The sequence below is a fragment of the Corapipo altera genome, unplaced genomic scaffold, assembly GCF_003945725.1.
Source record: "Corapipo altera isolate COAL_440 unplaced genomic scaffold, ASM394572v1 64, whole genome shotgun sequence".
NCBI classification, from domain to species: domain Eukaryota; kingdom Metazoa; phylum Chordata; class Aves; order Passeriformes; family Pipridae; genus Corapipo; species Corapipo altera.
This window is the reverse complement of record NW_020884893.1, coordinates 8,827,856-8,843,789: the sequence shown is the minus strand read 5'-3', so window position 1 is coordinate 8,843,789 and position 15,934 is coordinate 8,827,856. Positions and strand designations below refer to the sequence as shown.

At 49.1% G+C, this 15,934-nt stretch overlaps 1 protein-coding gene across 1 annotated transcript; it reads left to right on the top strand.

Moving 5' to 3' along the window:
* Window positions 1-1,293: 1,293 nt before the first annotated feature.
* OPRL1 (opioid related nociceptin receptor 1) lies at window positions 1,294-15,485 on the top strand. The gene is made up of 5 exons (XM_027646224.1): window positions 1,294-1,393; window positions 1,654-1,931; window positions 2,468-2,721; window positions 11,687-12,042; window positions 12,380-15,485. Exons 3-5 carry the CDS (start codon window positions 2,495-2,497, stop codon window positions 12,901-12,903), a joined length of 1,107 nt encoding a protein of 368 aa, XP_027502025.1. The 5' UTR covers window positions 1,294-1,393; window positions 1,654-1,931; window positions 2,468-2,494; the 3' UTR covers window positions 12,904-15,485.
* The last annotated feature ends 449 nt before the right edge of the window (window positions 15,486-15,934 follow it).

The following is a 15,934-nucleotide window of genomic DNA, read 5'->3' as shown; positions in this document are numbered from 1 at the left end:
TGTCCCAGACACAAGACGTATCTGGGCTGTCAGTAGTTCGAGGTGGCAATCCTGACCCCTTTTACAGCAGCCATTCCAAAATGCAGCTGTCAGGTGAAAATGAGCACCACAACAAGATAAATAGGTGAACCTGATGCATTTGCTGCACTGAATTAACATAAAAGGGAGTGTGGGAAGGGTTGAGAGCATTTATGGGGTGAGAGCCAGCAGAGAGGAGCAGAGCTGAATTTGCAAACACTCTTCCCGTCAGCTCCTGGGCTGTCCAGCTGGGAGCTCTTGCACTGATTTACTGCTGTCCTTCCTTCAGCCTTTGAAAATCAATCCATTAACAATTAAGGTAATGTCTAGTCTAGTGTTTATTCCACACTCTCATTAGTGGACTGACAAACCCCTCACTTTTCCAAGCAGTAGGACTGCTCTGTTCCACAGGGGGGCTGTATCTCTGGGTCGTGCTTTTTCCCTTGTTCCCCATTAGAGCTGAGATCTGCTCCTGTGGAAGCATTCAGGAAAATTACCATGCAACACCACACCTTGGCATTGTGTTCCTTGTGAAGGAGATGCAGCTTTTGTGCTAAATATCCCCAAACATCCATTGAAGCAGAACTGGGGCAGAAAGGTATAGCCCTGACTGCCTGCTGGGCCCCAGGAGTTCTGTGTTGGGCTTGGGAAGAGAAAAAGCATTTGCTGCAAGAGCTCATGTCCCTTTTCTCCATCTCCTGGGCAATAACAGTGTGCCCCAGATTGAATCTGACCTATGTATCCCTGCTTATGTCCCCAACACTGGGAGATTTCCTCAGATTACTGGGAAATGGCTTCTTTGGAGAAACACTGTAGATGGCCAGAGGCACCAGACCATGAGGCTCTAGTTCTCAGTAGTCAATCCACCTCTGATCTGGGATTAAACTGGGGATGGACCCCAAATGCCTCTGTGCAACCTGTTTGAGGGGTGGCATACCTGGGGGACTCTGCAGCTCTTGGGCACTGAGTTTATGAGGGTCAATATCTCAAAGCCAGACTGGGAACTGCAGGTACCTGTGGGGTCTTTGTGGCTCACCCCACCTTGAGGTAAAGAATTTACCACTGCAGCTTCTTGGAATATATGTGTTACTCTAACTCTGATGTGAAGTGCAGGATGGCTTGCACTGCAAAAAATGACCTTTAGTTAATGCTGCTAGATAATAACAATTTTCTCCCCCTAATTCTCATTCCTTCTTGTATTTTTTTGCCAATTTCTAGGTCAGATTCCCCATTCCGCTGCTCCTGCGCTAGCACAGCGATCAGGTTGCACAATTGCAGAGGAGGGAGGAATCTGCTTCCCGAATCCCTATCTCCTCAGCACCCTTCCACGATTCTTCCCTTCTTTCCAACGTCTACGGCTGGGAGCCCATCCCAGGTAGGCTGCGGGTCGAGGGCTGCGGCAGGAAGGGTTTGGGGAGGTTGGGGGGTGCTGACCCCCCCTGCCCGTGCCGGGGGTGGGACGGGGAGGCCACCGCAGCTCCCGGCGCCTGCGGGGCGGGGGAAGGACGCTGCCCGTGTCTCGCAGGTGTGGGCTCGCCTTCCCTTTGCCGCGTCTGGTAATTTATTATTTCTTCCCCCCCCCCCCCCCCCCCCCCTTCTTTTCCTCCTTCCCCCTCCCGCTTTTCTCTTACGCAGTGGGAGCAGCCCGGCAGCCTGGCTCTGCCCAGCCGCCCTCCGTCCTCCCTCCCTCCCTCTTTCTCATCCCTCCCTTTTCCTTAAAAACGTGGGATCCGGGGTGCAGCCCCCTGCGCTGGCAGCATCCCTGCCTGGGAGAGCAGCCCCTTCCCCTCCTCCACCTGCGGAGCCCCCGGCTTTGTCCCGTGTCCCCCTCCATCCCCCGGCCCGGGGGTGCTGGATGCGGCCGCGGAGAGCGGAGCCTGGTCCGGAGCTGCGCTAGAGTGGACCCGCCACAGGTACGGAGCTAACTGGGGTTTATTTCCAACTTTGGGCTTTTCCTGCCGTTTTATTAGGATATGGACCAGGATGGGGGGGGGGGGGAGGTTGTGCCTCAGCCCCAGTGGGGGGGCTGCGGGGGCTGGCGGGGGGCAACGGGGGGGGGGGGGGGGGGGGGGGGGGGCAGTGGAAGGTCTGGGGGCACAAAGCCGCGTGTGGGGACTCACCGGCCCGCAGGGATGGGAGAGGCAGGTGGGAGCATCCAGCCCTTGGGAGGGATGGCGTGTGCAGCCCGCGCGTCCCCTGCGCCGGCCGTGTGGAGATATGCGCGATCCCGGTGTGCCCGGGATGCGCCGGGCTCTCAGGGTTGCAGACCATCAGAATGCTCCTGGGAAGGCTCGAGGGGGGGAGGGGGGGCTGTGTTCCCCGGCAATAAATCATCCTTCTCCCTGGTAATAAATCATCCTTCCCCAGCGCTTCTCACGCACACGCTTTGCCACAGTCCCGTGCTACCCGTTTGATCAGCAGATCTTAAAATTGTCTCTTGGTGCCCCAGGTCCTTGGCGCAGGCTGGTGCTTCAGGATGGACCCGCTCTTCCCTGCCCATATTTTTGAAGACCCTGACCTGAGAAAGCTGCTGAATGACTCCTCCATGCTGAACCTGAGCTTTCTCCCCAGCAACTGGTTTAACAACAGCACGGGGGACAGCTTCCTGCCGCTCAGCATCAAGATCACCATCGTGGTTGTCTATTCCATCGTGTGCATTGTGGGGCTGGTGGGCAACTGCTCCGTCATGTATGTGATTGTCAGGTAGGACACGCAGGGAGGCTCCAGGGAAGGCTGGGAGCAGGGCACACCTTCCCTCCCTCAATCCCTGCTGCAGGTGAAGCAGGCAGGTGCTTCCCTGGTGTTTGTGATGTGCTTTAGTGGTAATGATGTAGCGTTTGTTACATTGTTTTGGTTTTATTTGTTTTTTTAACCCTTCCTAGGCTGTGATGAAGGTTTCCACCAGTTTTCAGCTGCCCTCTGGTGCCTCCTAAAGTTTAACTCAGAGAATGTAACAGAGAGAGCAGAGCTGCTCAAAAAAAAAAATGTTTTGTGGGTTTTTTTGGAGTGAGCTGGATATCTCTAAAGAGGGCAATGAGCTGGAAGGGTTTTGCTGCCAGGCTGTGCTGGCTCCTTAATGGGACCTCTCCTTCCTGGGCTGTGTCCGGCACCCCAGCTGTGTTTGCAGGTGCTGTTCCATCTGGGAACTGGCTCTTTCCAAAGCTGAACCTTGTTGCAAGGGGAATGGCATGTGCAGAGGCTGTGCCTTAATTGTACAGGGGAAAAATCAGGAATGTAACTCTTTCAACCCTTTGGAAGCTGTAGACATGAATAAGATATAACAGGATGCTGCAGAGTTGAAGGCAACTTCGCTGACTTCTTGTGCTGAAGTCAGGAGAGTGGGAGGACCTTGACAGAGGGACAGAGCACAGACCATGAACCAGTCCAGCCTCCCTGCACCCTGCTGGCATTTTAAGTGTCCCTGTCTGACACTGTTGTGGTTCAAAGCCCCCTTATTTCTGGGAATCAGAAACCTTGTTCCCCTTGTAAGTACAGAATAAGTTTATGCAGCTGTTAGGGCTGTGATTGTGCTAAATCCCAGCACCCCCCTTCTGATCTCTGCACCCTTCATGTTAGGGAGGGAACTTCCATTTTATCCATGTCTTGGAGCAGATTCCTGCTGCAGGTGGATGCTGCCAGCACAAAAAAGACAGGTTGAATCCTCCAACAGAAAATGCAAATATTTAGCAGGTATTCAGACACTGATGAGATTGTCTTGCTCCTACCAGGAGCCCAAGTGCTTCCAAAGCATCTTTCCCCTGAATACACACAACTTGGTTGCAGGAGATGCTGCAAAATTCAAGTCTCTGGTATCAGAAGTCAGTGAAGGGTGGCTAAATCTCTGCTACAAGGGCAGAGTGAGGTGACTGTTCCTCAGGCTGCCTATCTGTGCTCCCTTTGCAGAGGAGTTCATGGCAGAGAGAAGGGATCCCATTAGCCCTGGTGAGCTGCAGGTGCAGAGACCAGGTTTGCAGTAAACTAATGACATGTCTGGAGAGCTCGTGTTCCTGTTCGGTGTAGTAGCAGTCATTTGAGTAGTTTGTGGGTGTGTCCAAGTGTGGTGAGTAGTGAGGCTCTGGGAGTTAGAAGTCCTTGTCTGACAGTGATGCAGCTCCATGGGAATGCCAGCCAGCATGTGTGCAGAGGAAGGGAGTCCTTACCCCGTGCATGAGCCTTAGATATGTGTAACAAGAAGTCTTGGCAGAAATCTCCCTGTCTGCAGAGGTCTTGTGGGATGTGAGCAGCTGGATCCTGCTGGCCCCAGCCCAGGGCTGTGACTGGGTATCACAAATAACATCAGTGTCCCAAGACAGCACCTGTGCCGTGGCCATGCGTGCAGAAGGGCGGCTTCTGTTCCACATCTTTTTGACTTTGATACCTTCCAGCTGGATAAATGGCACTCAGGAAAAGAAAGTGGGATTTCAGCACTGGAATTTCCCCTGGAACTTAACTTGTTTGTGTGTCCTCTGGTTTTACTTGGTTTAAGAAATTGAAAACTGAAGAAAGGTGCCACCCCCATCTCCCCCAGCCATTTTCCATTTCTCTATTTCCCTTTATGTAGAAACCCCTATATATTTAAAAAAAAAAAAAAAGGCACCAACAGGCATTTTGATTATTTGGGTACTCCTTTTTGGGAATTCACCTTTTTTTAAAAAAACCCAACAACAACAACAACAAAACAAACAAACAAAAAACCCCAAAAAAACCCCCTTCAACGTGAGTCTGGAGTGCCCCCCTGAAAAGTGTGTGCTGGGGAAGTAATAACTGAGCTGGGGCATGTGTAGAACCTGCTGTTCCCACTGGTTCTCCCCATCTGTCTCCCCTGGGAGCTCAGTATTGAGCTGAGTTATACCCAAGGAAATGACCATTCTTAGGTTGGTGAGTAACTACAACTTCTGGTTATCTCTGCTCAGGATTCTTCTCTCCTTGTTCTGTATGTTGAGGTCAGGAGCAGGTGTGGGGATAAACTGAGCTCAGTATCCCAGATTCTTACCCTTGCCATGAATGTGGATTGATGCAGAGCTGCCACATCAGTGGCCATACAGGGAAGATGCTGATGAACTTCTCAAACACAGGTTTTTCTCCCCAGATTGGGGCATTGAGGCTTCATGCCTTGAGTAGCATCTGGTTTTCAGGAGGTTGAAAATTGGTTGCTGGTAAGTCAACGCGGGCTTTTAGAACTCTTAACGATATAACTCTTCCGTTAATGGAAAAATGATTGGCAAACCCTCTGTGCTGCACCCCTGTCACCTGCAGACATGGTGCAGCCTATGAAAGCTGGTTGTTTTTTTTTCCATGCTTCAGCAAGGATAACCAGGCTCCAACATATTACACAACCCATAAGAAAATCGTGTATTATCTTCCACAAAAAGAATGGTACAATGTCATAAACAGTAATTGTTTCCTGGGTTTGAGGGAGCTGGGAAATAAGAAGACTCTAATACCTGCACTCGAGGAAATTGGAGGCATCAGAAAGGCTCATTTTTTGTTCCTTTTGAATGAGTCTTCTGCAGCACTGAGGGAAAAGTTTTAAAATCTCCCAGTACTTCACATGGAAGTAGAAATTCAAAGCCTCCTCTAGGTTTTCCCCTGTGTTATAGAACCCAGCCTACATCTCTATTATATTTGGAGTGATTTAAAATTTGGAATGATTAATTTAGAGACAGTCATCATGTGGCTGTCAGTCCCTTCCAGTGCTGAGCAGCACTAATTGGGTAAGATGGAGAAGGGCTCTCATCAGGAACACGATTTCCTAGACAGTAAAGGGCCTGTTGTGGGAACCTGCCTCATCTGTGGCTTTGTTCTGCTGGCTCATCGTGGAGCTCCTTGCCAGCAGGGATGATGCCTCCCCTCCCTCCTCCTTCTGCTGTTTGCTCTCTTCTGCATATATTTCCTGTTCTTCTTTTTAATGACTGTGAAACGAGGAGCTGAACAGAGGGTTTGGGGGGAGAGTGAAGGAAAAAAGGCTGCTGAGATCCCTCTTAGCTATTAACTGAATTCTGCAAGGCTGCTTGCCCAAGAGCTTTGTTTTTAGGAAGGAAAGCAAAGGAGGAGGAGGATGGATTGTTCTTTCAGTGGCCCTGGGGGTGGGTGACTCACAGGGCTGGAGGTGATGCTGACCCAGGTGTTGTTATAGGGCTGTGACAGAGACCCCTGAACTGCTGCCAACCACTCCTGTGCCAGGGAAGGGACAACATGCAGCTTCTGGTCCAGGGACTCCTCTGTTGTCCCCAGCTCCATCATGCTGCTACAATGCTCAGCAGTGATGGCCTGGAGGACTCCTTTCCTCCAGCTCAGGCCCCCATGGGAATGATGATGCCCCATTTCTTGGGCACTCTCTACTATGGTTGCTCTCTGTTGGGAGCCCAGCAAAGTACTGGGGATGCTCAGCTCTCTCTATTGAAGAACACTTTTCAGAGCATTTTAAGCAATATTTCAGGCAGATGAGGGCTGACAGGCTCCCAGACTTTCATTTGCTGCTTCCAGGTGAAGGAGGAAGGATGTGATGGGGGGTGCCTGCACCATGATCCTGCCTGGGGATGCTGTGCCAGCTGTAATTCTGCTTGAAAACTGCCACAGTCCCTGAGAACAGGGGTGAGGGCAGCTGGCTGTGATGAGACAGGGAAAATGGAGTTAATTATGACATTGCAGAGATGCTGATTTCTTAATAGAAAGCTTTCTAAGGGAAAGGCCTCTAACAGCTGAGGGTCTCAGAGCTGAAATGGAACTTAATGCGAAGGGGACCCAGTGTGATGGTGGAGCCATCTGAGTCCTGCTTAGTTTTTCCTAGAAAAAAATACAAAATAAATAGACAATTCTTGCAATTTATAGAGAAGTGAAAGCCACACTGAGGGCTCTGTGCCCTGGAGAGGATGGTGAGGTGAGCGGGAGAGGAACCTGCTGTGATAGTGGCTGCACAGGATGGGTCTGCAGCTCCCTGATTTCTGGGTCCCCACGAGCCCAGGTGAGCTGGGCTCAGCCACATGTCTCATAGGAACCATGTCTGGTCCCAGCTAATACAGATCCTGTTGCTCCAGTTAGGAAGGCTCTTTGTTTCACCTGGCTTTGGTGAGATGGGTGCAAGAGAGTTGCCCCTGTGCAGTAGTAATTCTGTGATGTTTAGTGTGGGACTCAGTTCCCAGTGTTTTTCATGGACTGGGCAATTCCCAGCAGTGTGTTGGATTCGAGCAACTCAGCAGTGGCAGATCTGACCCATGAACTGGGACAAGAGCATCTTGCTGCAGGGTGGAGGCTGATGAATGCCCTCCTCATGCCAAGCACCATTCCTGGTGGCCAAGCACCTGCTCAGGGATGTGGGAGCATCCCTGTGAGCCCCTGGCTGAGCAACTGAGGCTTTTGCAGCCACCCAGCCTCCTCCCTTGGTATGGCAGCAGTTGGGGCCATGTGATGTCCCCATCCACACTGGTTCCCAGAGAGCACCCAGAGGAGGAGGGCTGTGTTTGTTTTTTATAGTTGTCACTGGACACAGTGGTGAGACTCAAGGGCAAGAAAATCATCTGTCTCAAAGTGTGTGCTCACCCTGGCTGGCAGCAAACTCCTTAACTAGCCCCTGCTAGTCAGTCCCTGTCCTGCTGGGTAATTTATAGGCTTTTAGGTGCTGTGTTGGTGGCTGCTTTTGCTGTAGTGTCTGGCCTCAGAGCCCAAAGTAATTTAAATTTGTCCTTCTCAAACTCTCTGAATTTTTTCAGGGCCTGTTGAACTGTGAAGAATAAATCATCTTGAACTGGTTAGAAGTTTGAGGCTGAGGGGGCTCTGAAATGGTGACCAGAGCAGCTGGGATGTGGGGAGCACAGTGTGGGTGTATGGCTGGTGGGACACAAATCACAATGGTGCATGCCAGATCAAATAGCAGGTTCACACAACCTGTGGACTGTAAGCAGGCTGGGAGCAGAGATGTGAGAGAATCAGGGCTGATTTCTACCATCACAGGGTGGGAGTAGCTCAGTAAAAATTCTCCCTGAGCCTTTTCTGCTCTTGTTTTGCTCCCAGGTGCACGTTCAGGGACTAGGGCAAAGGCTGGCACTGCTACCAGGCTGTGAAGTGGGGATGGAGGGAGCTGCTCAAGGTGAACAGCACTGTCTGCATCCCAATTAGCTGGAGCTATGAATATGAAAATCAAGAGACTCCAGGAGGAAGAGAGCTCCTGGAGATAATGCTCAGTGTTCCTTGTGGCTGCAGGTTTTGCTCTGGTCCCTCTGTCCAAGTGTCTGCTGCCCCATTTTTGGGTTGCAGTTTTGCTGCAGCCAGCTGGTTCTTAGCCTTGGGGCATCCAGAGTGGCTCACTGTCCTGCAGCCTTGCCATGGCTGGGTGGAAAAGAGGGAAAGTAGGAAAAACAGGTCTGCAGCTCCCCTGAGTCTCAACCAGGGACAGAATCCATCCTTGTGAGAAACAGGGCCTTAAAGCCCAGAGAGCTGTGTCCTACCCATCTTCACTCCCAGATTGCATCTTCCCCTTGCTGAAGTCCAGATTTGTTCCAGGTACTGTTGCTTGAGGTCCACTCATCAAAAAAGGAGAGGGAAGACATGTGCTGAGATGATATCCAGGCATTTTTTCTCTTAGGCTTCAGCATCCGAGAGAACAGGACTGCAGAGCAATTACTGTTGTGACAAAGGTGGAACTGGATGAAGAGCTAAGAACCACTCTGTGGGAGATGCTCCATTAGGAAATTACCTCCATGACAGAGTGGAAGAAAGTGGCTCAGCAGGGAACTAATGTCCTCCGTGGAGGCCACAGGCTTATCTGCAGCAGAGCTGTGCCACAGAGGGGGGGGGGGGGAAACTGAGGTGCCGCCTAAAGCCCAAGAGTTTAATTTGTCTTTTTGCAGATTAAGAAAAAGAACACTCTCAGTTCCTGGAGGAAAAGAAAAAGAGATTAGTCCACAGAGAAGCGATTAATTGATTTTTTTTTGTGTACTGAACATTCTGGAAATGTTTGGGAACATTGGTTGGTTGGGGTAGTGGCTGTTGGCTCTCAGCATGCAGAGAAAGTGGAGTAGAAGTAATTAATTAGGTGTAAATTAATTTCCCCACCTTTCAAGAGCACAAAATCAGCTTAAAATCCACTAGAAGATGGGTTGAAGGAGGTAAGTGGTGGGCCAGTCACCTCAGCGTGTCCCCATGTTGGAGGGAGCGAGGGAAGGTGGCTCTGCCATCACCTTGAGGAGGTGGTGAAGAAGGAAGCAGCAGAGAGGGATCTGTGCATTGAGAGAGAGCAGATTTTGCAGGGCCAGGCTGAGCAATTGCAGCTGGACTCCAAATTCTTACTGAGAAATGTCTGGGAAGAGAGGGGCTGGTAGGGGTGGAGGGGTGCGGGAGGGAGCTGAAGGTTTGTGATCTTCACACCCTGAGCTCAGGGCTGGCTGAGATACCCCAAAATTCTCACAGTGCTGAGGAAACAGGAGTATTCAGGGAGGCAGCTTTGTCCCCTGTGGATGTTGGAAGGGGGCTGGAAATAGGTGAATTCTGCTTGTTTCTCCCACTGGTCAATTAGAAAAACAAACTCAAACAACCTTTAATTTTTTCTGTTTTGCTGTCAAGTCGCTCATCATTGCTCCAAATTGTTATTCCCTTGAGTTATAACGTCAGTAAGAGCAGCCAGTGTTAGAGGCATGTTGATGAATTGCCTCCAGCTCTAGTCCTCCTGAAAGGATGGACTACAACAACCTTGACCTTTGGAAAGCTTGAGCCAGCCCAGCCAGTCTGTGGTATGCAGAGAAGGCCACAGCTCCCAGGAGACCTTTGCTAGCACAGTCTTAGGTGACTGAATCATTTCCTAAAGCCTGAGCTGACAATACTTATTTTTGTGGGGGCTGATAAAAAACAGTGATTTGATTTTCTTCATTTTAATTCCCCTCTGCTGACCTAGAGGGGAAGGTGACTGAACCCACCTGACAGACCTACCTCATCCCCCTGAGTACTTTGCCATGCTTGGCCCAACTGCAAGTGTTCAAACACAAAAAGAAAACTTGCCTACCCTGAGATGCTGCTCTGGGGTTCAGGGCACTGGAGTCTGTGGTAATCCTGCTTAGGAAATCCCAAAGCTTAAAGCCCTGGCAGCTGCCAGGTTGAGTTGGATTTGCAAAGTGTTTTGCTTGTTCATCCTACCACAAAAGGAAAGGCACTGGCATTTCTCTTCTACTAGTTCTGGTTACATAAGTTTATCTGGGCTGGCTTTCTAAGAACCTGTGATTTCTGGGGCAAGAGGAGCCTGACACAGGCTTTTGTAGGGACCTCAGTGGTTCCAACCATGTTTCCATCAGTCCTCACCTCCAAATGCTTTCCTTGACTTTGAAGGTCAAATGGAACATTCGGTCTTGCTTTCTGAAGCCACTTTCAGATTTCTGATACAAGCCCAGCCTAAAGCTCTAAGGCAGGTAAAAAAATAGACTTTACAGTCTGGATTGTGGCTCCCCTGGCTCCTATTCTTGCAAACCTGGCCACGTCACTGTGTAACTCAGCAGAGTTCAGAGTGTGCCACTGATAATGTTCTGCCAAGCATTCAAATAATCTCTCAAGAACTGAAGTTCAGACCCTGAGGGGAGGGCACAGAGCTGAGAAGGGCAGTTGTGGGTTTGCTGTTCTGAATCAAATTGACAAAAAGAGCTTTTTAGGTCAAATCAGACCCTATAATATTCTAACAGAGTGAAAATAGGGTGGCAGTTTATAAGTAGAAGTGTTACCCTCAAACAGTCTTGCACTCTGTTAATAACATACATCCCTGTCTGCCATTTTTGGCCACGTTTCTTCAAAGGCCATTAGTATAGTAAATGATGGATGAGCTATAGTTTTAAAATTATACCTATTTGAGCTTCTGTTCTACCCATGAGAGGAACATCCTGGAGCTGAAATGTTAGATTCAGTCCCAGAGTCACTGTTGAGCTTCCATTTCTGCAGACTCTGCATGTCTCATGGGTAGGTGATTACGGTTTGCTCTGCATCGTTTCCCATGTGTGAAAAGGAGATTATTGCCATTACAGCAAGGTGAATTTCTCTTTTGGGCAGCCAGTTCATATGATAAAAGTAATACTGAAATGACAAAAATTCTTTTAAGTAGAGTTGACTTGTGACTTTACCTCTTTCTTGAGAAAGATCCATTGTGATATTTTGATTTCTGATTCAAACCTCACTCCTCACGAGTTTTTAGCTGGCCAGGGCTGGCCATCCCACCTGTTCTGATCTGACAGCTCACATTAGCCACACCCTTTGAATGTGAGCCCTTACAAAATGGCTAGTCAGCTTAGCCCTGGATCTTTCAAATCATCATATTGGGTAAAGCTTTCACCAACATTTATAATAATGAAGCCATATGTGATGAAATCCTAGGGTAGCCTTATTGAAGTCATTTTTCAAGAACCACTGTGAGTTGACAGGCTCAGGCTTTCGTGGTCCTCCCTGGCAGTCTGAGGGAATAAACTTCTCCTGCCCATGGAACTGATTATGAAGGTCCCATATGTGATCTTTTAGGAGCTGGGTTGAGCTGTGTGTTGATAAACCCGTGGGAGGTAGAAAGGTGAAAGGTGGTCAGTCTCATTATATAAGAAAATACTGCATCTCCTTCCCAAAGTGGCAGAATGGCCTCTTCAGTAGAGTTTAATGTCTTACTGCTCATCAGGTGGAGCTCTAACCATTGCTCATTCCTGCATTTCAGATTCACCAAGATGAAGACAGCAACCAACATTTACATCTTTAACCTCGCTCTGGCTGACACCCTGTGCCTGATGACCTTACCCTTCCAGGGTACAGACACGTTCCTGGGCTTCTGGCCCTTCGGCAACGTCCTCTGCAAGATCGCCATCTCCATCGACTACTACAACATGTTCACCAGCACCTTCACGCTGACCATGATGAGCGTGGACCGCTACATCGCCATCTGCCACCCCATCAAGGCCCTGGACATCCGCACTCCCCACAAGGCCAAGGTGGTGAATGTCTGCATCTGGGCACTGGCTTCTGTCTTCGGCATCCCAGCGATGGTGATGGGATCCGCGGAGAACGAGAACAACGGTCAGTAAAGCTGCACCCGGTGGGTGGGAGGTGGTGCTGGCCAGGAGAGCCCATGGGCTCGAGATGCCAGTTTCATCAGTGGGGTGAGGGCTCTGCTGTAAAGTTGTCTTAACTCTCTCCTTTCTTCCCTTGCTTCCCTGTATCACTGCTACTGCCTTCCAAGTGTTAAACATAAAATCGCTGAATCATTAAGGTTGGGAAAGACTTCGAAGAACATTAACTCCAACCACTTCTTTAACTAGTCTAAACTAATCTCAATGTGCAGATGCCTTTTTGCTTGCACTGTGTTTGCTGATCTTCTTTTCCATTTGATTTTTTTCACTTTTTTCACTTGCAGAAATTGATTGTCTAATTAAACTCCCTTCGCCAGTGGACTACTGGGATCCTGTGTTCGGCATCTGCGTCTTTCTCTTCTCCTTTATGATCCCCGTGTTGATCATCACCATTTGCTACAGTCTCATGATCAGACGGCTCAAGAACGTCCGTGTCCTCTCAGGCTCCAAGGAGAAGGACCGAAACCTGAGGCGCATCACCCGAATGGTCCTGGTGGTCGTGGCAGTCTTCATTGTTTGCTGGACTCCCATCCAGATTTTTGTGCTGGTCCAGTGCTTGGGTGCCAAGGCAGAAAGTGAGCTCGAGCTGGCCATCTCCTGCTTCTGCACCGCGCTGGGGTATGCCAACAGCAGCCTGAACCCCGTGCTCTACGCCTTCTTGGATGAGAATTTCAAGGCGTGCTTCAAGAAGTTCTGCTTCCCCACCGCCTTCAGGACCGAGCTCCAGATGTCCAACAGGATGTGCAGCATCGCCAAGGATGTGGCCTATGCCTGCAAGAACTCGGAGGGGACTAACAATCCGGCCTGACTAGGCATGGAAATTCCCATGGTGGCTGTCGCCCAGCAGAGTCCAACCACCCCCACGTCAGAACTAACTCAGATAACAGCTCTTTAGCAGGACCTCAAAACTGAGAGGCGAGAAACAATTTTGGGGGTTGGGAAAACTGGATGCTGCAAGAGCATACAGAAAAAGTAAGCCCATTTGATGCATTTTAATTCTAGTGCATCCTGCACTGAGGAACGTGTTTGAAATCAGCCCTTGATTCCTGCGAAACCCTGGGGGTTTGCAACATTATTGAGAGTTCAGGAATTAAGGATTTAAAATAGGCATCGCTCCTGGGACTTACACTTTTGCTGCTGGGAGACAGACAGAATGTAAACTCTTCCATTGCTTTTTGCCTCCCCGAGTTGAGATGTTAACAGCTCGTGTGGCTCAGCAGGCGCTCGTGTGCGGGTTTTTATTCCTGTGCCACCACTCTGAAATTAGACTTTGCTGCAGCCAAAGTGGGCAGGAGCCATCAGACAAAACCTAAGATCATCTCCAGGATGAGTCATCGTGCACGGAAGGATGCGGGGAGGGAGAGGAGGGAGTTGGTGGAAAGGGAAATTCAAACTGCCTTGGAGGACAACGCCAGCTCCTGCAGACTGGGTCTGCAGTAAAACCCTCCTCTCAGAGGGGAGCAGGGGGTGAGAAGGGACTGTAAAAACTGATGAGTGTGGCTCCAAAGACGAGGAAATGAACACAATTCCTCGTTTATATGCTGCTACTGCTTTTTTTTTTTTTTTTTTCAACTCTGTATTTCCAGTGTGACAGTGGACAGATTGTGTCTATACCTACACGTCTGCAGTGCTCTGTGTACAGATAGATGGTAGGATTTCACCTTGCCAAGCATGCCTTGGGGATCTTCCTCAGTGAGAGGAGGAAGGAATGAAGTGGCCTATATATAAATGTATTTATGTATAGGGGAAAGCCATTTTGGAGAAGTCAGAATGGCAGCTCCTCCAGAAGACATGGACCTTCCTGGTAGCATGTGGCAGCCTAAAACAGTCCCATCTGCTCTGCATGGGATAAGTGGGGCACAAACCATATGAAAGGTGGGGTTTTGAGGTTTGTTTTGTTCTGGTTTTTTTTTTAACTGCAATGAGATCCACGATGCTGAGAGCACCTGGGAAATGCTGCCCAGGTACCACTCCTCCTGCCAACTGTGGATTGATTTTTCCTCTCTCAGTAGGTCAGAGCTTTGTGGAAAATGAAATGTTGTGTCATTTCATTCAATAATGAAAGCTTCCCCAAAGAGTTTAACCACCAAGTGCTCTCCGTGCTGGAGGGGACAGCAGACTGGTATTCTCCCTGTAGCACAACAGCCTGGGGAAATCTGGGCAGTGGTGGCCAGTGGTGCTGATGGGGAAGCAAAGCAAAGACCCCCATGTGGAGATGGGAGGTCAACTTCAATCTGAGAACCGGCAGCGTCGTCCGGACTGTACAGATTTCTTGTGAATATATTTCTTGTGCTCTGATCTAGGAGATTCTGTATTTTTAATGTATTGATTTGCCAATATTTTAATGCTGTCATGTTCTTTACATATGCTGTATAAAAAAATCGAATGTTATATTTCTATGTAGAGTGTTTCCCTTATGGTTGGGCTTAAAATATAGATGAAATTCCAGTGTCCCACGTATAGGACCCAGATCCCTTGTAAACTGCTCGAGCTGAGAGGATTTTGATGCTGTGATTAGCATTTGATTGGGAATCTGGAGGGATACCAGAGCAAACTTTGCAATTATCACTTCCCCTGACTAATCTGGGGGGAGGAGGAAATCTGGGCACTTTATGCACTTTGCAATGGATGTTTATCCCCAAGCACTCACCAGGAAATCCCACACAGCCCCCAGGCATGGAAAGAACAACTCCCTGAGAACTGTGCTGCTGGCAAGCTGCATCCATGCCCTTGGAAAAGCTGAGTTTGGTGGGATGTTGTGGCTGTGAATGCAATAACAGTGTTGGGCAGTGAGTGACTTGGGTTTGCTCAGCCCCTCAGCTGTCAGATGATCTGATGGGGTCTGGGTATGGTTGGGCCTGAAGCTAGGAACCAACTGCTGTTCTTGCTGTTAGGGAGCCAGGAGAGCATTCCTTAATGGCTGGCTAGGGAACAGCCACTCTCCCTTTGCCATTCTTGGTTGAGTTTTTAAATAGATTTATGTCCTCTGAAAAAAAATATACCTGTGTTTGGCGTTTTTTAAATACGGATTTTGTTATAATGACTATGCTGCAACGATCTTACATAATCAAGTACCAGTAAATGTGTGTTTACTAAGCTTTTGGATATTTCCATGGCCCTTGCAGTGACTGTGTTTAGACATTCTGTTCAATGCTCAGTGGAGTTTGTTATAAGAAGAGCAACAAAAACCTGAAAGCAGAACTTCATTGTACTGTGCCTATGGAGTTACAGGCTTGTGGTCAGCTGGATGGCTGTAGCACTGGCTCCGTAATTCTCTTTGGAAATGGTTGTGTTGGTGTGGTTTTACAGCTGCTGCAGTGTAAATGACAATTTCCTAGGTGGCTATTTGTGTGCTTTAATAAAGGAAAATAAAACCTCCTGTGCACTGAATGATGGTCTGGAAGATTTAGCTGTGTGGGTCAGGGATGTCTCAGCCTGATCCTTTTTTAGTGAGATCATTGGGAACTTTTGTGTCACAGGCAACTTTGTCTGTAGTTAACACAGGAACAGAAGATGTGAAAATGCTGGGAAATTGGTGTTTGGAGATGAGTGTGAGTTGTCTGCACTCTGCCAGCCTCCACGGGGTCCCTGGGTTTTGCAACAGGCAGCTCTGGTGTGCAGGCAGCTGCCTGCTGTAAGAGGTGAAGTCTGATGCAGGATGAAAACAAGCTCTTCCCACATGCTCTCTCCACAATTCCAAGGAGTTATGGGGTTAGGCATGATCATGGAGAATAATAAATTACAGTGCTGCTCTGAAAATAAAGCCAAGGCCATATTCTCCAAGATAGATCAGCCAGTGAGATGTGTGATCAGGGAAGCGCTTTCTGCACAGAGATCAA

Excerpts from the sequence above, each read along its gene's own strand:
- OPRL1 (XM_027646224.1), top strand. The coding sequence starts at position 2,495 with ATGGACCCGCTCTTCCCTGCCCATATTTTTGAAGACCCTGACCTGAGA. Across the intron at positions 2,722-11,686 it reads GTCATGTATGTGATTGTCAG|ATTCACCAAGATGAAGACAG; the intron begins GTAGGACACGCA and ends CCTGCATTTCAG. Across the intron at positions 12,043-12,379 it reads CGCGGAGAACGAGAACAACG|AAATTGATTGTCTAATTAAA; the intron begins GTCAGTAAAGCT and ends TTTCACTTGCAG.